Here is a 25,496-nt window from a genome sequence, read left to right as displayed (position 1 = left end):
AACAGCGATCGTACGCGTTAAATTTGTGCAAGTGGCCCTGTCTACACGGCAGAGGCTGGCGGAACCGTTGCATCAAGGGGAAACTTGCAAGCTCAAACATCCCGTGTAGAACGGGCTTAAAAATTAGTTATTCGAAATGCCTGTTCAACGTATATAATAATATTCTGAAATCCTGGTTGGTTGGAAGAATGGCGTATCTGCCGATTATATTTACATGCTTGCTGTTGGTTAGTTTGCCATTGCAGACACCATTTTCGTCTCCTGATGTTATTCCTTTTATAAATGTATTTGTTTCCATGATTTATCCCTGTGCAAAATCTATTTTGGGATCCAACACCTGAGTTTCGTTTTCCTTATATTTAACTCTTGTCACAGTTCTAAGGCCGTGACCTGCACTATAACATTCATACCAGCCCATATGATTTCAAATTAAAGCTGTGAAACTATGTGGAGTTTGTGACGCCCTGTCTGAACGGTAGCTCACGATGCCACTACAGCAAGCCACAATCTGTGGCAGGAGAGACGTAAACATATTGTGTTTTATCTTTAGTAACGAAAGACACTGATTTTGCCACCTGTTACTGACAGATTTGAAACTGAGTTACTGAAAGATTGTGGCGCTCTCAAGATAATGACATTAGAGTAAATATATGTACTTAGATAGCAGAGAAGATGGATATGGGAAATACTTCTGAACCGCGTTCCATTCTTTCTGGGGTAAAAATACATATATTTTATTCGCTGTTACGTATAACGCTACAGTTCCCCGACAAAACGCTCATAGCTAATGTACGTCGAAGTAGTGTAAATGTGAGAAGCCTACACTGGTAACCATATAAATGGTCACAGTTACTTGTACAACCTGTAGACAACATCCAAATTGTCTTCTCTTTGTGGCGGAGTTTACAGCCTTTTCCGTCTTCACCAAGACCATATGTTTCTCGGTCGCCCTGAATCTCTCTCAGCCGGTTATTTATGATTGGTCACTTGTTTAACTAACCTGCCTTCTCCCCTTCTGTTCACATGTTTGTATTTTATGCATCCTCGCTCTGTTCTTTTTTTTTCATTAAAAAGTGATATATGAAGTTGTTCTCGTTCTCTATGTTTTGTTTATGATCTCCGAGGGCACGCCCTACAGCTTTCACCATAAAATTTATCTCAGGCGACTCTATGCTTTTTGTCGTCTTTATTTAATGTCCAAGATAAGTTTCCATATGTTAGAATAGGAGTTAATTTTGTCTCCTACCATGTCTTGCCATCTAGTGTTCTGTGTATTGCAGCATGTAGCATTAGAAAGTCGTGTAATTTAGTCGTGACATCATTTGCATATTCATAGCTAATATTAACAGTTTGTATATTAATTGTAACTGGTGATTGGCTGTTGTGTACTCTCCTCGTACTTTGTTGTAATTAGTTGAATACAGTACCTGGAAATCGTTAATAAATGAAGGTGGTACACCTCAACATGAAAGACCCTTTTCTGACAAAATAGACAGTTATGGATTTTCCAGGGGCGTTGTCTATAATACGCTGGCTGACAAGTTCTGGACATCTAACTGCCGTATCACTTTTCTCCAATAAAAAATGCTTTACGTTTATATGTTTTGTGCAGTGATGGAATTCAGGATTCTGTGTGGGTCTCACTGTTCTTCTGTTATCAACCTTGAGGACAGGAACTACTGTCAGCTTTCACCATCCTTAAGTCTGCACAGTTAAATTATTGCCTTAACAATGCCTTTTGCAGTGACTTACTTTGCTTCAGAGGCAGCAGGAGATTCATTACCTGTCTTTGGCTGAGCTGGGAGGTAGCTCCGCTATAAGTGTAATATAGGATATCGGATGTTGATCTTTTATGTTGCATCCTCCAAAGTCTCCATCACTGTGGGAATTTAATATGTCATTGCATGAATCTTAACAATAATTCACATGTGCATACAGTATACTGGAATACTCATTTTAGCCTCACTACATCTTCTTTTAATGGTGAGTAAAGTCTTCAAAACAAAAATCTCACACTATAATTCAAATCAGGTCTTGTTCCAAGCATCAGGCTAAAGAAAATCACACTTTCCTGCATTCCTTGTTTTTGCTTGTGACGTATCTGTTTCCGTTGCAGTAGGTTGAAACAGATTTTCACTCTTGAAAATTTAAATGCTCCAGAATCTTCCTTTTATAAGCTTGGTGATTTATCTTGACTGCACCATCATCAGATCAGTCCAAGGAAATACAGTATGATGCCAGACTCGTTGCAATCATGAATTCAGCTTTCAACTCCGCAGTGAAATTTCTGGCATCCTGCTGATCTTTGCCATAACTAATTGACTGCCTGTCTCTCTGCCATCAGTGCACCCTTCTGGTTGTTGCATATACACTGAGGTGACGAATGCTTTGGCTGCCTTTACACCACATGGACTGTCAAATTTTAGAAAGTCTGCACATTATAGAAATGTTTTGTACCCAAGATTGCATTCAGAACTGTTTTTTCGATTGTTATCTTCAGATCTAACTTCTTTGGTTGTACATGTTATTCCATTGTGTGATCATTAATCTTGGGATGTTTTGCCAGGGTTTCGACTATCTCTCATCATGCCCTGGAGTGAGGAATATCCTCCCCACTCCATCCTCAATGGTATTTCACTGCCTACCCAACCTACGCAATTCCTTGTTTGTACCTTCACCGTCCCTGTTCCCAGCTCCTTGCCTTATGACTCACATCCTTACAAATAGACCTAGATGTGAGACCTGTGTAATGTGGTATGAGTAATGAGCACACAATAGAACATGATATAGAACCAAAAAAGTTTCTAAAGATCCGGAGATGACAGTCTTACCTGTCAAATCCGGTACTAAACACTAGTTTTGAACTAGATCTGGGCTATAAATTTTTTTTTTTAAAGTCTGTAAATTAATCTGAGCTGTTGACTGGATGTCTTGTAGCTCTGTTGTCAACCCACCATGTTGTATGTGCTTCAACTAAATAGACCTCTTCACAGACTGTTTTCAGAACAGTTTTAGCACCTTCATGACTATCATTGCTTCAGTTAAGACTTCTTCTTGTTTCCACTTTTTACAGTCCTTTTCTCATAGCCCTTTGTTTTACAATAATCGCAAATGTTGCTTTTCCTTGATTAACCCATAAAAAGTTTGTTTTTGCCATCTTGTTTTTGCTTCATTGTGGTTACCATTAGCACTTCTTCTGACATTTTTGTCACTGTTGGAATTCTTCATAAAATTCCTCTCAAACATACATAACTGGACTGTTAATTCATTGAATGTTCTCTTTTCATCCTTTGTTAGTAACATCCAAATTGACGGAAACATTTTGAACACTCTTGTCAAAATATGCAAACGAACATGAAATCGGAAAAAATATTTACAGTTTATCTGGAAGTCCATTGTTCAACTCATTAAACAAACTTTTTAGTTTTTCTATATGAATTGAAAGATCTTCACCTTGTGTGCAGCCAAAAGAGAGAAATTTTTTTACAAGTTACAAACAAATTATCTTTGAATGTGGCATCCTATCACAGATAGTTTTTTTTTTAGAGCAAAATCACCTCTGCAGAATATCCAGTTATACATTTCAGAGTCAGTGCAAAATATGAGGAAAAATTTTAATTTAGTTTGTTGGAAGTTGTCAGCTAATGATTTTAGGAAATTCCAGTCTGATGCTTCTATGTGAAGATGACTACATTGTCAGTTGTAATGTTTTGTAATATCCAAGTCATTACATGTATTATTACAAGAACTTGTGTAGTGTACACTGCACCAAATATTATCAGTAAATAAATAAACTCTGCTACCTTCTTTATCTGCTTAGAACTGTATGAGACACTAAATTTGTTTTTCTCTTCTAAGTTGATGAAAGCTGTTGAGAAAAATATAATTTCAGTGTAGATCACATGTTTTTGAATATGCGTCCTTAATTTTCTCATTTTTTCCAAATCATATTAAATTGGTATTTACTTGGTCAGCTCGTTGACATTGGACTGAAAAGTGCACTTTTTCAGGTTTCACCAGTACTTGTACACAAAAATTCATTTACATCATTCACTTTTTGCACAGAAGAACGGGATGTGTGTGCACACTCAAGGAAAGAAGATTAAATCGGGTTGAACAAGGAGGGGGCAAGAAATTGGTTGTGAATTTTTCAATGGATCAACTCTGCAATTACCCGAAGAACTGTGATTTTGAAGACCATTTCTCTCAAAATGGAGTCTACTCCCTAACACCATCTATAGCACTGTGTATTTTGTTGAACTGCAGTGTCATACGGTGCCGGGTGCCTCTTCTATGAGTCTTGAGGTGCATTGTCTTTAGTTTTTCAGCAGATAGTTGCAATTTTGTTCTTTCAGTGTGTTGCTGGAGTTAGCCCATAGAAATACTGCACATTAAGTCTCACTTGTGACATCCAGTTTTGATGGAAAGTGCCAGTTTCTTTCCCATTACAGAGAAAATGTTTTTTGAATTCGATGAATTGAATGACCATGAATGTTTTTTGAATTGAATGACCATTCAGTAGAGCTGTCCCAGATTTGTTTTATCAATATCTATTAACCAGGAGAGTAAAACATGAAGAATTGTTACTCCAGCAGTGACAGAGGAGTGCTGCTGCACAATGGTAGCCATCAGCATGGGCCATAGCAGTGCTGTCGCTGCTGGTGTACTGGTTATTCGTCATGTTTTACTGTCTCTGTTAATACATATTGATAAAATGAATAGCATACTGGACTAATTTGGGACCACTCTGTCAAATGGTCATGTGAAATTCTGCTTTAGAAAACATTTTCTTTGTAATGGGAACCAAATCGAATCATTCCGTCAATGTGGGGTATAGCAAGAAAGATGTGATGAGCAGTACTTGTTTGGGCTGACTCCTCTACACTTGGCAAAAACAAAACTGCAAATATCTGGTGCAACACTAGAGAAAATGCACCTGACAACCCTTTGGTGAGACACCCTGTATATTAGTTGTTGTGTGGTCTTCAGTCTGAAGACTGGTTTGATACAGCTCTGATGCTGCTGTATTGTGCTAGGATCATCACCTCCGAATAACTGCTGCAACCGATGATCAATTTGCTGCACTTTTCTCTTGGTCTCTTCCAACAATTTTTACTCCCTGCACTTCCCTCCAATACTACATTGATGATTCTTTGACATCTCTCAATATCTGCTACCTCTCAATCCATTCTTAAAGTCAAGCCACGCCAAAAATTTGTTTTCTCCACAATTTTATTCAATACTTCCTCATTAGTTATGATATCTGCCCATCTTCTGTAGCAACACATTTCAAAAGCTTATATTCTCCTCTTGCCTGAACTACTTAAACCACATTTCACCTCTGTACATGGGTACACTTCAGATAAATATGTTTAGAAGAGAGTTCCCAATACTTAAATTTATATTCAGTGTAAACAACTTTCTCTCTTCTGGAAATGATTTTCTTGCTACTGCCAGTCTGCATTTGATATCCTCTCTATTTCGACCATCATCATTTAATTACTTCCCAAAAAGCAAAACTCATCTGTAACTTGTAGCATCTACTTTCTTAATCTAACTCTGTCTCGCCTGATTTAATTTGACTACATTCCATAACCCTTGCTTTGCTTTTGTTGGTGGTTGTCTTGTGTCCTCCTTTCAAGATACTGTCCATTCTGTTCGGCTGCTCTTCCAAGTTCTTTGCTGTCCCTGACTGAATTGAAATGTAATCAAATTCAGTTTTTATTTCTTTCCCTGAACTTTAATTCATTATCCAAATTTTTCTTTGGCTTCCTTCACTACTGTTCTGTGTACAGATTGAATAAAATCAAGGGTAGGCTACAAATCTGTCACACTCTCTCTTCAACCATTGCTTTCCTTTCATGCCCTTCAACTCTTGTAACTGCCACCCAGTGTCTATACACGTTGTATGTAACCTTTCACTCCCTGTATTTTACCCCTGCTACCTTTAGAATTTCAAAGAATGTATTCCACTATCAAATGCTTTCTGTAAGTCTACATATGCTATCTTCTTCGATTAATTATAGGGTCAGTATTGCCAGGTGTTCCTCCATTTTTCCAAAATCCAAACTGATCTTCTTCGAGATAGGCTTCTACCAATTTTTCTAGTCTTCTATAAATAATTCTGTTGTGACTCGCCGATCTTTCAAAGTGCCGCCGCGCAGTTACACGCGTCCTCTACATGCGGCGCTGTCTGCCAGCCATGCAGCAGCTGCGCCACCTAAGCAGCCAGCCAGCCAGCGGCCGCTAGACTTGGACTCAGTGCTGATTTGACTGTTACAGTGTACAAATGTCTTACTTTGTTTACTTGATCTGTGACTTACATGTATTGTCGTTCTTGAAGTATATTTGTTAAACTTGACGTTATTACAATTGGCGACAAGGTAGTGAATTTTTCTTTTTCATCGTTGACCCACAGGTTTCCATGGCTACTGTAGAGCAACTATTGCAAGGTCTCATTGAACAGCAAACGCTTCTCACATCTATGATTCATGATTTCGTCATGGCATCCAATGCGGGCCATCTCTTGTTGTTGACTATACCTCCTTTTCCTCTTTACGACGAGACGGTGGAAGAATGGTCTGATTACAAAAAACGTCTTCGACAGCACTTCTTGGCATTTCATGTCGTGGACGACCAAACATGTAAGTCTCTGTTCCTTTCATGGATTTCACCTCAAATGTATTGGTTGTTGTCGCAATTGGCTGCTTTGAAAGAATCCTGCGTCTTTGTCCTTTGCTGAAATGTGCTCACTTCTGTCTGTATATTTTCAAAAGCATACGCATGCGGTAGCCTCTCGTGTTGCCTTTTATCGTTGTCAAAAACAACCGAATCAATCCTATTGTGCTTGGGCTGCTGAACTTCATGGCCTCAGTTGAAAGTATCAATTTGTTACTGACGTTCACAAAGAATCCTATGCCGATTCCATGGTACGGGATGCTATTATCCAGTTGGCGCCCAACAAAGACATTAGGCAACGTGCCCTTCAGTTGGCAAATCTGACTCTGGATGAAGTCCTATCCATCACTCAGTCTTTTGAAATTTCTTGCGCCGCTGGAGCGCAAATAGAGGCGGGGGTGACGTTGGGGACATACAACCTTTTTGCACTGTTGACGAAGCTTGCGGCGTGTCCCCCATAAACCCATAAACAAACCTCTAAGAAACTGCAGCAAAACCCATAAACAAACCTCTAAGAAACTGCAGCAAAACCCACGGCAACTTCCTTCATGTCCGCAGTGTTTAACGAAACATTCACGGGAGGATTGTCCCCAACGTTGGGCCATGTGTTACAAATGCAAAAAGAAGGGTCATGTGTCATCCATTTGCAAATCCGACTGCATACCTGACATTTATGAATGTGACACTGATTCTGCTTCTGTGTTGTATGTCAATGGTACTTCTTCCCTTTCAGGAAAGTGTAGGCCAACTTCTGCAGGAGGAATTAGGACCAGAATACCAGGTCACAAATTTTTTCAAACCAAGTGCTAGTCTGGATCAGGTGACAGAGGATTTAGGTTCACTCTGTAAAGGATTTACCAGGGAAGACACCGTGTGTATTGTGGGAGGGCCAGGGAACAGCATCGACAGAGATCCTGGGTACAGTATAGAGTGTGACCTGGTAAAGATTGCGTCGGCATCGAGACACACCAATGTTGAATTTGTATCTGTGCTGAGACGCCATGACCGGCCTCATTTGAACTCTTCTGTTGGGAGAGTTAATTTGGAGTTGGAACGGCTGCTTGGGTCGGGTGCGGGGACTCATATTGGTGTGGTTCCTGTTGATTCTCTCAGTAGGTGGGACTATACCAGGCACGGCCTACATCTCAACAGGAAAGGGAAGGGGAAACTGGCTGGGGTAATAGCAGGAAATTTAAGGGGGGGGAGGCACTGCCATGAATGGTAAAATACCAGTGGTTACAGGTGTTGGAGCAGTACCTTTTTTAGGATATGTAAGACAGAAAGATGTCAAGTTCTACGAGAGGTCAGGATTGAAACAAATCTTCAGTTTAGGAAAGAAATTAAACAGCACAATTCTAGCACATCGGATCACCAATCACAGCTGTCAATTATAAATTTTCACCAATCACCAGAAATTTTATCTCCACCAAGTTGTATCTCAGTCCTAGGTAATTGCATTGATGAATTAGTCACCCAACCCAGTTGACATAATCTGCCTCTCTGAACACCATGTGACCACTGGTATAGCAACCAGGCCTAAGCACAATGAGAAACTCAGACAGGAGAGTACTGCAAATGTTAGAATAAGGAAAGGTTCTCATAAAAGTATAATTAAAAATAATGTAAGTATATTTCATCAAAATATTGGGAGTTTAAAGAATAAAATAGATGAGCTTCTGGTTTGTTTAGAACATTTAGAAGCTGAGGATGAAATAGATATACTATGCCTGTCTGAGCATCACATTGTTACTGATATGGATAAGGTAAATGTAAGTGGATATAAGCTCTCTGCACATGTAATGAGAGAAAATATGGAGAAAGGAGGAGTTGCCATATATGTCAAAAGTTATCATTGTGCAAAAAGTATAGAAACAAAAAAGTTTTGTGTAGAGAAACATATAGAAGCATGTGCCTGTGAGCTTAAATTAAATAAAGGCACATTTATAATTGTAACTGTATATAGGTCCCCATCAGGAAATTTTCATCTATTTCTGAAAAATTTGGACTCCTTGTTGTGCTATCTGTCAGACAGGGGGAAGCAAATTATTATTTGTGGGGACTTCAATGTAGATTCTCTGAAAGAGGGTAATAGGAAAAATTACCTTGAAGTATTACTCGGTTCTTTCAATTTGACACCCGTTATTGATTTTCCTACTCGGGTGGTAAAGGATAGCAGCTCACTGATAGATAACTTCTTTATAGACCAAGATAAGTTTAACCAGATAAATGCTCAGCCTGTTGAGAATGGTCTTTCTGATCATCGTGCACAGCTAGTTACAATATATGACATAGCTCCATTCAGCAATACTAAACAGTCCTCCAAAGTAGTACGTTCAGTCAATGCTTTTTAACAATTGCAAATTTCAGGGAAAGCCTACAGCAGTTAGACTGGGATGAGGTGTACCGTGAACCTGATGCCAATTTAAAATATAAATTATTTCATGACATTTTTGTAAATGCATTTGAAAACTGCTTCCCCAAGAAAATAGTTAAATATACTCATAAGAAACCTTGTAACAAACCATGGCTTCTTAAGGGTATAAAAATATCTTGTAACCGGAAAAGGGAAATGTATCTGACAGCAAGAAAGAGTAGTGACCCAGAAACTATCAAACATTATAAAAACTACTGTGTTATATTAAGAAAAGTTATTAAAAAATCCAGAAGTATGTGTATCATGTCTGAAATCAGCAACTCTGATAATAAAATTAAAACAATTTGGAATATTATTAAAAGAGAAACGGGTCAACCAAGAGCACAGGAAGACAGTATTACCATCAAATTTACTGAAAACTTTACGAACAAAAAGTCAGAAGTTGAAAATATTTTTAATAATCATTTTCTAAATGTTGTGTTTATAGTAGGATCCAGGTGTTCATTAGAAGATGCTAGGCTGTTAATGGAAGAGGCCATACCTATGCAATTTGATACAATTGAAATCTCACCCACTTCTCCCTCTGAAATTAGGAAAATAATAAACTTGCTTAAAAGCAAAAACTCACATGGAATTGATGGCATTTCCAGCAAAATACTAAAAGCTTGTTCTCAACAGATAAGTAAGATTCTCAGCCATCTGTGTAATAGCTCTCTGGAACAGGGCATTTTCCCTGATAGACTGAAATATGCTTTTGTTATACCTTTGCATAAAAAGGGGGATAGATCTGATGTCAACAATTACCGTCCAATCTCCCTTCTAACAGCTTTATCCAAAATTTTTGAGAAAGTAATGTATTCAAGAGTAGCTTCACATATCTGTAACAATGAAGTACTAACAAAATGTCAGTTTGGTTTCCAGAAAGGTTTTTCAACAGAAAATGCCATATATGCTTTCACCAATCAAATTTTGAATGATCTGAATAACCAAACACCACCCATTGGGATTTTTTGTGATCTCTCAAAGGCTTTTGATTGTGTAAATCATGAAATTCTGCTAGACAAGCTCAAGTATTGTGGCATGAGTGGGACAGTGCACAAATGGTTTAATTCGTACCTAACTGGAAGAGTGCAGAAAGTTGAAATAAGTAGTTCTCATAATATGCAAAGATCAGCACATTCCTCAAACTGGGGAACTATCAAGAATGGGGTTCCACAAGGGTAAGTCTTGGGTCCTTTGTTGTTCTTAATATATATTAATGACTTGCCATTCTATATTCATGAAGAGGCAAAGTTAGTTCTCTTTGCTGATGATACAAGTATAGTAATCACACCTGACAAACAAGAATTAACTGATGAAATTGTCAATACTGTCTTTCAGAAAATTACTAAGTGGTTCCTTGTAAACGGACTCTCACTGAATTTTGATAAGACACAGTACATACAGTTCTGTAGAGTGAATGGTATGACGCCATTAATAAATATAGACCTTAATCAGAAGCATATAGCTAAGGTAGAATATTCCAAATTTTTAGGTGTGTCCATTGATGAGAGATTAAATTGGAAGAAACACATTGATGATCTGCTGAAACGTTTGAGTTCAGCTACTTATGCAATAAGGGTCATTGCAAATTTTGGTGATAAACATCTTAGTAAATTAGCTTACTACGCCTATTTTCACTCGTTGCTTTCATATGGCATCATATTTTGGGGTAACTCATCACTGAGGAATAAAATATTTATTGCACAAAAGCGTGTAATCAGAATAATAGCTGGAGTCCACCCAAGATCATCCTACAGACATTTATTTAAGGATCTAGGGATATTCACAGTAGCTTCTCAGTATATATACTCTCTTATGAAATTTGTTATTAACAACCAAACCCAATTCAAAAGTAATAGCAGTGTGCATAACTACAATACTAGGAGAAAGGATTAACTTAAGTATGTTGTTAAATTAACTTAATTATGTCATGTATTGGAAAATTTGACTCGTTCCACATCATTACGAAATATCGTATTCATGATCCATGGAACTAGTATTAATCTAATCTAATCTAATTCCTCAGTGTCCAAATCCTTGGTCGTGATGTTTGCATGCAGGTGGATACTGGTTCTGCTGCCACTATCATCAATTCTCAGACGTATCTTCAGTTGGGTTCTCCAATCCTATCACCTGTCACTAGGCAATTACGGACGTACAATAAACAGAAGATTTCTCTCTTGGGACAATTTAATGCTGCGGTATCTTACAAATCCTTCATTCGCACTGTTCCCATCTTTGTGGTCGACCATAGTAACCCAGAGAATCGTTTTGGTTTCGATGCCTTTCGCGCTTTTGGGTTCTCCATAGATGACTGTCAATATCGTCTCTGATGCTATTCCTTATGCTCAATTGGATTCCTTGTTGACGACATTTTCGTCCCTTTTTTCTCCTGGGTTAGGCCATGCAAACGACTTTGAAGCTCATATCACTCTCAAACCCAGTGCTCGGCCTAAGTTTTTTCAGGCTTGGCCCATTCCTGTGGCCCTTCGTGATCGGGTCAAATGGGAGCTGGATCGTCTCACTGCTTCGGGGGTCTTGCTTCCTGTCACTTCCAGTGAGTGGTCCTCTCCTATTGTTGTTGCTAAGCCCAATGGTGATATTCGTCTCTGTGGCGATTTCAAAGCCACTGTACAAGCTCAATGCCTCGTCGACACTTACCCTATGTCCCGACCTGAAGAATTGTTCACTAAACTTGCTGGAGGCCAGTATTTTTCTAAACTTGACCTGTCAGAAGCTTATCATCAACTTCCTCTCGACACTGCTTCCCGGCAGTTCCTGGTCCTTAACACGCCTTTCGGCCTCTATCAATACCAACGATTGCCATTTGAGGTTGCCAGCGCCCCTGCTTTCTTTCAGTGGTTCTTGGAATAATTATTGCTCCCTGTCTCGGGGTGTATAAATTACATGGACGACATTGTTGTCACTGGCTCCACCACTGAAGAACATCTTTAGAATCTCCGCACCCTATTTCACGTCTTCCAGACTGCTGATCTTAAGTGTAATCTTCAGAAATCAAAATTTTTTCAGGCATCTTATCACGTACTTGGGGTTTCAACTCTCTCGGGATGGTATTCGTCCGCTTCAGCAAACTGTCGCTGCGATTGATGCCCTTCCTTGCCCTACATCTGTTAAGGAACTGCAGGCCTTCTTGGGGAAAATAGCATACTATCACAGGTTTTTACCGTTTGCGGCTTCGGTGGCTCAGCTGTTGCATCACCTGTTGCATAAAAACATGCCCTTTCACTGGTCTGCGTCATGCGATGCGGCTTTCCAGAAATTGAAGACTATGCTGAAACAGGCCCTGTGCCTGGCTACTTATCGACCTGGCCAACATCTTGTTCTTGCCACAGATGCCTCTCAATACGGGGTTGGTGCAGTCCTTGCACACCGTTTTTCTGACGGTTCTGAACAACCCATTGCTTGTGCCTCCAAAACGCTCATGGATGCCCAACGAAAATATTCTCAAATTGAAAAAGAAGCTTTGGCCATTATTTATACTCTTCGTAAGTTTGGTGTTTTCTCTATGGATCCGAATTTCATCTTGTTACGGATAACAAAACACTTGTTTCCTTGTTTCATCCATCAACGTCACTTCCCGACAAGGCTGCACACCGCCTCCAGCATTGGGCTCTTTACTTGTCTCGTTTCAATTATGAGATTCATTTCCGGCCGATGGCTCAACGTGCGAATGCTGATGCACTGTCTCGCCTTCCCATGGGTCCTGATCTGGCATTTGATAGGTACGAACTTTTGTGTTTCCACCTGGATGTTGCCGAGCAGCGGGTTGTGGATGGGTTCCCCATCACCGGGGACCGGCTGGCGGCTGCTACGGGTTCTGATCCTACCCTCTCCCGGGTTTTATGCTGTATTCGGAAGGGTTGGCCAGATCGTCCATCCGCTAAGACTTCTGATCCTTTGCGGAACTACTACGCTTTGCATTACCGCCTCACGGCTAGGGATGGTGTTACCCTTCTTTCCACCGAAAATGCTTCACCGCGTGTTGTGGTACCTGCGTCTTTGCGTGCTTCGGTCTTGCGCCTCCTTCACCGAGGGCACTGGGGTGTCTCTTGCACAAAATCTCTGGCGCGCCATCATGTGTACTGGCCCGACATCGACTCTGAAATCGCAAACACGGTCGCTGCCTGCGGCCCTTGTGCGTCACAGGCCGCCACCTCGAAGTCATCTTTGTCGCCGTGGCCTTCGCCTGAGAAGCCCTGGGATCATATTCCTGCTGACTTCGCGGGACCTTTTTTAGGTACTTACTGGCTTCTCGTTATTGACGCCTACTCTTAACTTTCCTTTCATTGTCCATTGCACGTCGCCTACCACTGCGGCAACCACCAATGCTCTGGCTCGCATTTTCTCTTTGGAAGGCCTTCCCTCTACTTTTGTTACTGATAATGATCCGCAATTTGCCTCTTCTGATTTTGCGGATTTTTGTGCCCGTCATGGCATCATGCATTTCATGGCCCCTCCGTTCCATCCACAGTCAAACAGTGAGGCTGAACGACTGGTTTGCACATTTAAGGCTCAGATGAGGAAACTCCTGACTTCTTCTGCTGCTGATGATACGCTTCTCCAATTTCTGGCTTCTTACCGTTTCACCCCCATGGGCAACCACAGCCCGGCTGAGCTCTTACATGGCAGACAGCCCCGCATGCTACTTCCTCTTCTGCGGCCTTACACCTCACGGCCGCGGGTGCCTCCGCTTAGCCAGTTCACCACTGGCGACATTGTATGGGTACGGGGATATGGCAGGCGGCCAAAATGGAGTCCTGGCTGCATCTTACGACACCATGGCTGACGCCTGTATGAAATCCAGACGGACACGGGTGTTGCAGTGCGTCATTCGGACCAGCTTCGGCCTCGTGTGCCGGCAATGCCTTTTCAGAAAGCAGCTACACCACCTTCGGCTCTACCTGACGCTCGGGATCTTGGAATCTCTCATTACTCACAACGCAGTCCTCTCACCATCATCTTGGAGCCAGCACAATAACTGACGCCACCAGGAGACGTGCCCATGCAGGAACCAGATGACCATCATCTGTCGGAGCAACTCTACTCGCCTCCTTCTCCTAGGGATGCCGACACATTGACCATGTCTTCTGTTGTAACAACCGGACTTGCCGCAACAGGCAGATTGGGGCACGGGCCCCCAGCAGGTTCGACCCCCACGTCTCCTGTCATCTCGACCCGTTATCATCGGGCACACTTCCGTCCGTACGGGAAGCCGCCTCCTCGAGACTTTACGGCCAGTCAAACAACACCTATGGACATTAGCAATCTACAGGCCACCTCCATCAAGACCAGTGCAAAAAATTCAAAGGGGGGAAAAGTGTTGTGACTCGCCCGATCTTTCAAAGTGCCGCTGCGCAGTTACGCGCGTTGTCTACATGCGGCGCTGTCTGCCAGCCATGCAGCAGCCGCGCCACCTAAGCGGCCAGGCAGCCAGCGGCCGCTAGTCTTGGACTCAGTGCTGATTTGACTGTTACAGTGTACACACGTCTTACTTTGTTTACTTGATCTGTGACTTACATGTATTGTGTCGTCCTTGAAATATATTTGTTAAACTTGACGTTATAACAAATTCATGTCAGTATTTTGCAGCTGCGATGTATTAAACTAATGTTTGGTAATATTCACACCTGTCAGCTACTGCTTTCTTTGGAATTGGAATTACTACATTATTTTGGAAGTCTGAGTGTTTGTCCCCAGTCTCGCATTTTGCACATGAAGTAGAATTATTTGGTTATGGCTGGTTGTGTTAAGAACATCAGTAATTCTGAGGGAATATCTACTACTCCAGGGGCCTTGTTTTGACTTGAGTTTTTCAGTGCTCTGTCAAATTCTTCTCGCAGTATCATATGTCCTGTCTCATCTTCATCTACGCCCTCTTCCCTTTCTATAATCTTCTTCTTCTTCTTCGGTTATCAACCCACAGGTTGGTTGGCAGCAGCACGCCATTCCGTTCTTTTGTCAACTTTCTTCTTCATATCTGCATAGGTCTGGCACCCGATGTCATTTATTACTTGTTGAATGTAGCTTAATCTAGGTCGTCCTCGGCGAGTTCTTCCTTCAATGATTCCTTCTAATATTCTCTTAATGAAATTGTTATGCCGTAAAATGTGACCTATGAAGGTTATTCTTCTTTTCTGTATATTTCGCCAAAGAGATCTGTTTTCTTTCACTCTTCTGAGGACATCTTCGTTTGTAGCCTTGTCTCGCCAGCTGATTTTTTCCATTCTCCGGTAGCACCACATTTCGAATGCCTCTAATCTTCTCTTTTCTTCTTTTCCACTAGTCCAAGTTTCACATCCGTAAAGGGCTGTACTCCACACATAGGTTTTCATGACTCTCTTTCTTACGTCTAAACTAACATTTCTACTCGTCAGTAAGTTTCTTTTTCCATTGAATGCTATTTTGGCAAGTTGTATTCTGTTTTTAATGTCACTTTTGCTCCTTCCATCTGCTGTTATTTTGCTACCTAAGTAGTTAAATTCTGTAACCTGCCCTAGTTTCTCTCCCTTTATTGCTTTCAAATTCATTTCCCTTGTGTAGACACATTATATACTCCTTCCATCTTTCAGCTTTCTCTCCTTTGCTTAGAACTTGTTTTCCACAAGGTCTCAGTATTCATATGGATATTTGTCTTTTCTCCAAACCAAACAAAAGGGCTCAGTTTGTAGCACACTAGACCTGCATTTTGAAAGACGACAGTTCAAATCCATGTCCCACAATCCATTTCCCCGAATGACTCCAGGCAAATGGTAAGATGGTTTCTTTGAAAGGGCATGGCTAATTTCCTCCTTCATCCTTGAAACAATCGGAACTTGTGCTCTGTCTGTAACGACCTCAATGTTAATGAGGCATTTAACACTGATCTTCCCTCCTTTCCTCCAAAAGCCTCTTTCATTTTCCTGTGGGTGGTATCTGTCTTTTCCCTTGTTATACAGGGTTTTTCTGTAGAAGCATGCAAAAATTTAACGAAACATAGAGGATGCTCCACTGAACAATTTGAGGTAGGGAACCTGGAGTTGGAGAAGCCAGATTAAGAAGATATTAGTAGAATCACATTATTGTGTACTTTTTTTTATTTATGTTTGTTACAGTTAACTGCAAATACCATCATTGACACAGTGAATGCACCATTTGTACTGTATCTTACAAAATGTACTGAAACTGGTGGCCATCAACCTCACTGCAAGCATGACATTGGCAAACAAGATTCTGACACCTTGACAAATATCGATGCTGTGTTTCAAATCACGTAACAGACAGCTGCAATTCTGGCAACTAATTCCACCTCCATATCCACTGGGGTCTAATACACAAGTGACTCGACATCCCCATAGTAAATAATCAAGGGCCTTCAGGTCAGGTGACCTAGCAGGCAATAGAATAGGACCTCCCCTTCCAATCCAACAACCAGGAAGTACCGCACTGAGATGGTTGCGGACACCCACACTGAAGTGAGGCATTGCACCATAATATTGTATCCACTTCCTCTCAAGAATAGCCAAGGGTATGTTCTCAAACAACTCAGGTAGAACTCTTTGTGCCAACCTCATGTAAAGTAAATAAAACCTTGCATCATGACTTCCTACTAATCAGGCTCATCCTCTTTGTTTCCTTGCAGGAAATAAAGAATATATATGTAAATAAACAGCACAGTGCATGTAAATTTTTATGCATGTTATTGTAATTAAGCTGGAAAACAGTAATGCTAGACAAATCCATAGAAAAGTTTACTTCCTATCTCCTTAAGTTGGCTTCTCCAACCCCATGTTCCTTACCAAGATTGGTCAGTGGAGCATTCACTATATCCTGTTATATTTTTGCACGCTCTTATGGAAACACCCTGTACATGCTTCTGTAGGCTAGCATTTGTCCTCAACCATTGCTGTTCAGCTATTTTGCACTATCTGTTAATCTCATTTTTTAGATGTCTCTGTTCCTTTTCACCTGCTTAATTTGCTTCATTTTTATATTATGTCTTTTCATCAGTTGAATTCAGTATCTCCTGTGTTATCCAAGGGTTTCTAATAGGCCTTATTTTTTTAACTTTGATTCTCTGCTGCCTTCACTATTTTACCTTTTAATACTACTCATTTGTCTTTTGTATTCTCTTTTGATTTCAGTCACTTACTGGCTAATGTTATCCTTGAAACTCTCAACAACCTCTGGGTCTTTCAACTTATCCATGCACCATTTCCTCAATTTACCACTTTTTTGCCATTTCTTCAGTTTTGATCTACATTTCATAAACAATAAATTGTGGTCGGAATCCATATCTGTCACTGGAAATATCTTACAGTGTATAATCTCCATCTTACGATTATATAATCAGTCTGAAAACTTTCAGTATCTCCAGGTCCCTTCCGCATATACAACCTTGTTTCGTTATTCGTAATCTAAGTGTGAGCAATGAATAAATTATGCTCTGTACCAAATTCTACCAGGTGGCTTTTTATTTCATTTCCCCCAGTCCATATTTTACTACTGTTTTTCCTTCTCTTCCTTTTCATGCTCTCAGATTCCAGTCCACCATTACAAGTAAATTTTCGTATCCTGAATAATTTCTTTTATCTTGTCATACATTCTTTCAATCTCTTCATCAACTGCTGAACTAGCTGGCATATAAACTTGTACTGCTGTGGTGGGTGATGGCTTTTGTCTGTCTTGGCTGTGATGACTGCATTCACTATGCTGTCCATTGTAGCTGACCTCCATTCCCATTTTTTAGTCATTATTAGAGGCACTCCTACATTATCCCTATTTAATTTTGTGTTTATAAGTTATCCATAAAATCCTGTTCATCCTGCCACCAAACTATAGAAATTTGCATTATATCTAACTTCATATTATCCATTTCCCTTTTTAAATTTTCTAACCTAAATATGTGATAAAGGGATCTAACATTCCACACTTCACCCCAAACAATGCCAGTCTTGAAACTTCCTGGCAGATTAAAACTGTGTGCTGGACCGAGATTCGAACTCAGGACCTTTGCCTTTCGCGGGCAAGTGCTCTACCATCTGAGCTACCGAAGCACGAGTCATGCCCTGTCCTCACAGCTGTACTTCTGCCAGTATCTCATCTCCTACCTTCCAAGCTTTACAGAAGCTCTCCTGTGAACCTTGCAGAACTAGCACTCCAGAAAGAAAGGATATTGCGGAGACATGGCTTAGCCACAGCCTGGGGGATGTTTCCAGAATGAGATTTTCACTTCAGAGTGAAAATCTCAGATGGTAGAGCACTTGCAAAGGTCCCAAGTTTGAGTCTCGGTTCGGCACACAGTTTTAACCTGCCAGCAAGTTTCGTATGAGTGCACACTCTGCTGCAGAGTGAAAATCTCATAATGCCAGTCTTATTTTTCCTCGTGACAACATCTTCCTGAGTTGTTCCCACCTGGGGTTCCCAATGTGGGACTATTTTACCTCTGGAATATTATACCCAAAGGGATTCCAACATCATTAAATCATACAGGAGAGCTGCATGCCTTCAGAAAGAGTAACACCTATAGTTTCCCCTTGCTTTCAGTCAGTCGCAGTATCAGCACAGCTCTGCCATTTAGCTGATATTATAAGGCCAGATCAGTTAATAACCCAGACTGTTGCCCCTGAAACTATTGAAAAGGCTACTGTTGTTTCTCTTTAGGAACCACGTGTTTGTCTGGCCTCTCCACAAATACCCCTCCATTGTGGTTCCACCTAATGCCTATCTGTATTGTTCAGGCATGCAAATCATCCCACCTTGGCAAGGTCCATTGTTCACAGGGGACACGCATTTATATGGTATGAGTAACTTAACGTAATAAACCAATTATGTAAACAATAATGTTAGAGTTACGTTGGAACTTGGTTCTCTCTAACTCTTAACAAACCTACGCCACCTTTCCAAGCCTTTCTGCATTCACAAAACTTCACTATCCATTCTTTGTTAGGCTCTCTTCATTAAGTTACTGGAAGTACAATTGTATCTAAAATGCGAAAGAGAAAAACAACAAAAACATTCTGGTGGAAACATACACAATAAAAACAGTACCCTATTATCTGTTTATACATGGCATGTGGCACTAGTAGCACTGGAGGGTATATGAAGCGTGTCGGGGGATGCAGAAAAATGTGTGGTTGTAATCCAGAAACATAGAAATTTATCTGAAGATCAAAAGGGCATGATCGTTGGGCTTTCGGGCCAAGGTTGGAAGCATTTTCGAAATGGTTAAATTTGTAAAATGTTAACATGCTGCCATGGTTAAAGTGTACCATGCATGCCAAAATGGTGTTATCCAGAACTGGCGTCAAGGCAACTGTTGTGCACCATTAGCCATTGATGAAGCTGAACGAAGGCTACGGAGGTATGTATGGGCAAACAGACATGCAACTGTTGAGCAACTGACTGTCCAGATGAACAAAAGGGCTGCAAACAGTGTATTCTCAATGACTGTTCAGTGAACATTGCTGCATAGGGGTCCTGCTCCACCGAGTAACGACAGGGAGCCTTTTCTGATGAATCTCTTTTTATGCTCCATTGCACAGATGGCCATTGGTGTGTATCTCATGAAATGATTGGAAGCAAACATCATCCAAGAATCATTGGAAAGGTCTAGGCTGGAGGAGGGAGTATTAGGGTCTGGGAAATGTTTCTGTGGCAGCCCCTGGGTGATCTCATCATTCTGGAAGGCATAATGATCAACACAAGTATGCACATATCCTTGGGAAATTGTGTCCACCCCCACACACAGTTTGTTTTTCAACATGATAGCATACACCAGCAGGACAGTGCACCGTGTCACACAGCTCACAGTGTATGTGCATGGACCGAAGAGCACCAGGATGAGTTTAGGACCCGAAGAGCACCAGGGTGAGTTTAGGACCACACTGATAGGGCTGTTTACTCCATGGATCTTCAGCTGAGAAACCCAGTGCAATTGGCCACAGCACTGGAATCAGTGCGGTTCCACATCCCTGTCGGTACCTTCCAGAACCTCATTGTCTCTCTACCTGCATGCTCATAGCAGTCTGTGCTGCAAAAGATAATTATTCAGGCTTTTGTCCAGTGGTCACATTTGTGTGACTGGACTGTGTAATTGCATTCTGTTAATATCTTGAACAATTAGCAGTTCTTTGAGACAATATACAAACCTGAAGGGCAAAAGCTTTTCTTATGTGTATCTATGTTTCCAATTGAGTCCCTCTCCTTGATGTAAGCTGCAATAAAAAGTATGATTTCAACATGGATCACGGATCTTTGAATATGAATACTTATTTTTGTCTCATTTTTCCAAATCAAGTAATTTGTATTTACATGGTCAACTTGTTGGTCTTGGACTATGAATGTGTCCTTTCGCAGGCTTCAGCAATAGTTCTACCTAAAGCTATATATCACTGATTTTTCACTAATTTCATCTGACAACATGATTTTAGCTGTCTTGTGATCTTAATGTAAATACTTCAAAAGTAAAGGAGGCCACTCACTGAAAAGCAGAAGTGCCGAATCATTGACAGACACATAAAAAAAAAGAAAGAAAACTTGCTAGCTTTCAGAGCAATCTAGACACAGAATGCTATGTGGTCAACTATTTTCTTGGAAACAGTTTGGCAGTGGCCATTCATCCTGGTCAGCAGCTGGTTGGTAGCCGTACTGACTTAAAAAGCTGTACTCTGTTTGCAGCAGAGTTGGTATACAACATGTCTGCTTTCACAGGTGGCCCAGCCTCTTAAGAGGTACGATAAGCTTGTGACAGGACTGGAATAGGAAGTACTGAGTGGGTGGATTTGGCAGGTCTTGCACCTTGGTATAGAGCAGATTGAGAGTAGGAGTGGCATAGGGATAGATAAGATGTTGTATTGGTTGGGAGGGTGATGGAACCCCACATCAGGAGGGGTACGGTGGATGTTTTGTAGGATGTTTCTCATTTCAGGGCATGGTGAGAGTTTTTCCAGTCAAGGAAGATACTGGGCGATGAGGGGGATGCTCCTTTTGTAGCTGATTCTTGGGGGTTGGTGGGAGGATTCAGGGTGTGTGAGGATATGGCACGGAAAAACTGTTTGTGGACAAGGTTTGGGGAGTACCTGTCTATGAAGGCCGTCATAAGTCCTCCAGCATACCGGACAAGAGAGTTCTTGTCCCTGCAGATATGTAATCACATTGCCCACAGGTGGCCAGGCTGTGTAGGAGGAATTTTCAGGTGTGGTACATATGACAGCTGTCGAAATGTAGTAATGTTGGTGCTTATTGAGTTCGATGTGAACAAAGGTGTGGAGGTCAAAGTCTAAGATAGTGGATTGTTGACTTTTGAGGAGGACTAGGTAAAGCAGATGGGAGACAAACTGTTGAGGTTGTGAAGAAATGAGAATAGGGTGGCTTGGCCTTAAGTCCAGATCATGAAGGTGTCATCAATGAACCTGAATCAGACTAGAGGTTGGGAGTTTTGGGAGGGTAGGAAGGTTTCCTCTAGAAGGCCCATAAAAAAGTTGGTATAGTAGGGCACCATACATGTGCCCATGACTGTCCACAGATATGTTTGCATACGTTCCCTTCAAAGAAAAAGTAGTTGTGTGTCAGGATATAGTTGGCAAGGTGTGTAATGAATGAGTTAGTGGGTTTCGAGCCTGAAGAGCATGTTGAAGGTGGGTGTGCTGTGAGGCATTGTTGAGAGGATTCACTGTGGATAGGCTAGGTGTTGATGGATAGTGGTGTCCCAAGATGAGAGTAGGATGTCAACAGGTTGGATGATTTATGGAGGTGATATCTGGAAAGCTCTACAGGTGTTGGAGTACAAGGGTTTCAGTTTCGGAGCTGTAAACCAGCTTGTCAACCCCTCATAGTGCCCCTTTTTAATTTATAACATCCTCCAAACTTCTATTCCAACAGTCCGCAAAATCCAGAGCCCAGTCAAACCCAAAACACTGTTGGTAATCTTTCAAACACAAAGCTCAGTCCCACAGAAGTTTCAGTCCACTCTAAAGGCCTCACCTTCAGCCCCACCTGTAGTTTAACCATGTCGATTTTGTTAAAGACTTACTCTCCTCCTCCTGTAACTTACAGTAGAAACACTTCTTTGCCACCAGTCCTTCCAACCAAAGCCAGCCTAATTCCAAGATTGAACCTTGCCTCTCTCAGTATGTAGCACCATCCAACTGTGACCCTCGTCCCTCTCCCACCTAGCCACCCTCTGGTCATCTTGCAGGATTTCCTTACCTTCAACTTAGTCAAACCATTCTTCCCAATATCCCTTCCTAAGAGCACTAACCTTTCAGCACAATAAAGGCCAGCCATACACAACATTTAAACACAATGACCTAATCATCGTACCTGCAGGCAAAGGCTCCATCAGTGTCATGATGTCATAGTGACTACCTGGTAGAATGCCTCTGCCAATTGTCTGATGTCTCCGCCTAAATCCTTTGTCATAGTGATCCCATCAGAGAAGTCCACCATAACCTAAAATCCCTACTGAAATCTGTAGGCCCTTCCTAGAACCTCTCCCCAGATCCCATCTCCCTCCTCATCCCGATGACACCCTGAATACCCACCTCCTATGTGCTCCACAAAATCCTGGATGCCCTGTCGCAGCTGGCTATTGTACTACCACTGAAATAACTTCTCCTCTTGTTGACAAACATCTCCAACCAGTTGCCAAAAACTAGCCTCCCACATTCGTTCACTGACTCAACAGCATCCCAACCCCTTTACCTCCTGGATCCCTGATCTTGTCTTTTGATTCCATCTCCATATACCGAAACATCCCTCATGCAAATGGCTTTGTTACTATCAAACACTATCTCTCCCAATGTGCTTCAGACTCCAAACCTACTACCTCATTCTTTACGCAACTTACCAGCTATATCATTACACATAACTACTTTTCCTGTGAAAGGAAGATATACAAACAAATCTTCAGCACAGCCATGGTCACCCGCATGGCGCCCCTAAGCCAATCTGTTTGCAAGCAATCTAAAGGAAACCTTCCTAACCTCCAAAAACTCCCAACGTATAGTCTGGTTCAGGTTCATTGATGATATCTTCATGATCAGGCCTCAGAGCCCAGACAGCTTATTTCCATTCCTTCACACTCTCAACACCATCTCTCCTGTCCCCTGCACCTGGTATGTCTCAACCAATGTGCCACTATCCTAGAAGTTGAGCTCCACCTCTGTGATGGCTCCTTCAATATCTCTGTCCACATCGAACCCACTAAACACCAATGGTACCTACCTTTCGACAGCTGCCATCTCTACACCAAAATCCCTCCTATATAGCCTGGCCATTTGTGGACAATGTATCTGGAGTGACGAGAAATCCCTTGCCCAGTATGCTGGTCTCATGAAAGCCTTCTCAGATAGGTACTGTCCCACAGACCAACTCCACAAACAGATTTTCCAAGCCATATCCTCACACATCAATCCTCCAACCACCACCAAGAAACACCTACAAAAGGAGCACCCCTTCATCATCCAGTATCTTCCTGGACTGGAACAACTGAACCATATCCATCATGACTTTGATTATCTCTAATCATGTCCTGAAATGTGGGACATCTTACCAAATACCTTTCCTGAAGTGGTATTCCATTGCCCGCCCAACATACACGTCATCCTAATCCATCCCACTACCACTCCCTCTCCCAACCTGTTGCGACGAGGATCCCTGTACAAGACCAAGGTCCAAGACCTGCTCAATCCTCCTATCCAACACCTTGTACTCACTCCCATGCTGTCAAAACGCTTATCCTTCCCCATCAGATGAAACCAGCCATATGATATACCAACTCTGCACTGTACAGCTATCTATGTTAGTATGGCTACTAACCAGCTGCTGACCAGGATGAATGGCCACTGCCAAGCTGTTTCCAAGGAAAAAGTTGACCACCCAGTAGCACAAAATGTAGCTGAGCATAACACGCTAAATTTTAATGGCTTCTTCACAACCCAGGCCATGTGGATGCTTCCCATCACCACCAGCTTCTCTGAACTACACAGATAAGAGTTGTCTTTGCAACACACCCTTCACTGCCGTAATTGTCCTGGCCTCAATCCCTGGTAACCCCCTGTCCCCACAGTCTCCCCTTGGCCTCTTGTGTTCCCCCCCCCTCTATTCATGTCCCTATGTTACCTGCTGCTCCACTCTAGCTCCAACAACCATTCATCTCATGCCTAGCCTGTACCCCCCCTCTCCACCGTCTCATATTTGTAGTTGGCAAATCAACAGCTTTTAAACAAAGGTATTACTTTTGAATACTTAACACTTTTGAGAAACACTTCTTCACTGAATGATATTTTAATATTGCCCTCCAAGTGCATTCGTGTATGTGGAGCAGTTGCAATTACAGTTGATTCTAAGTGTTTGATTTGTACATACTGAGATTATGGATATGTATCCTAATACCTTTAACACCTCATGTCAGTTTGTTGGAACTGTTTTAATGTTAACCAAAATATCCACGGGTGTGCTGCCGGTCTATAGTGTCCAACGGGCACACGTAATAGTACGCTTTAACATTTAAAATTTTCGTATTTAAGTTCAAATATAAAATGTGTCATGCATTTTTAATAGTAATTATTTACATAACTTGGCCACTCTTTGTCTTCAACAGTCCTACTTATGTGTTTATACCTTTGACTATTATTTTTTTTATCTTTGCATCTAATCACAGCTTCAAATTTTACTATTCTCAATACCGAACTGAACTTTTTGCCAAACTGTTATGGTAAGCACTTTTTCCTTCACTCTTTCCTTTCAGTAGCCCTTGCTGTAACCTATAAATACAGGATATGTGAATGTTACCCTTTGAGAACCGTACATTTTTAAAGGACAACAAGAATTTTCAATTCCTTTGATGTATTTCCTTGTATATTTTAATGTGAGTTCCGTTCAAAAGTGTATATATAATCTTTTACAGATCAGAAGTGCAGAAGACTGTATAAAGTATGGTTTCTACAGAATAGAAGCTCTGGAAAGGAACCTCAGAAGTAGGCATCTTTCATCTGATGAAAGGTACTTGGTTTTTACATTTTGCTTAGTTGGTATACAATGCATGTTTCTAGATAGTAGTATGTTTCTTAAGAATACTTTGACACAAAGGCCATGTTTGTATAGTTTTGCAGCACTCTGTTTACTTTTTCAGGTTATCTGTTCTACATATTACCTCCCGTGTATCTTTATCTACTCATAACAAGTGAAACCCTTTTGTTGCAGGCAGCGTATTGAAGGAGAGCTTGAAGAAGTGAAAGAAGAACTAAAAAGGAATCAGCATGAATTAAAGCATCTTCAGAAAGAAAATACCAAATCATTTGCTATGGCTGCAATTTTAATGTTCCTTTGTTTCTTAGTATTTGGTGTATACAAAATGTTACAGAATAAGCAATAGATAACACACCATTGTTCAAGAACAGAA

At 41.3% G+C, this 25,496-nt stretch overlaps 1 protein-coding gene across 1 annotated transcript; it reads left to right on the top strand.

Annotated features, from left to right (window-relative positions):
* Positions 1 to 547: 547 nt before the first annotated feature.
* Positions 548 to 25,496, top strand: LOC126195157 (uncharacterized). The gene is made up of 3 exons (XM_049933668.1): positions 548 to 717; positions 25,002 to 25,096; positions 25,298 to 25,496. Exons 1-3 carry the CDS (start codon positions 673 to 675, stop codon positions 25,467 to 25,469), a joined length of 312 nt encoding a protein of 103 aa, XP_049789625.1. The 5' UTR covers positions 548 to 672; the 3' UTR covers positions 25,470 to 25,496.

This window comes from Schistocerca nitens, chromosome 1, assembly GCF_023898315.1.
Source record: "Schistocerca nitens isolate TAMUIC-IGC-003100 chromosome 1, iqSchNite1.1, whole genome shotgun sequence".
Taxonomy (NCBI): Eukaryota; Metazoa; Arthropoda; class Insecta; order Orthoptera; family Acrididae; genus Schistocerca; species Schistocerca nitens.
This window is presented reverse-complemented; position numbering and strand designations above follow the sequence as displayed.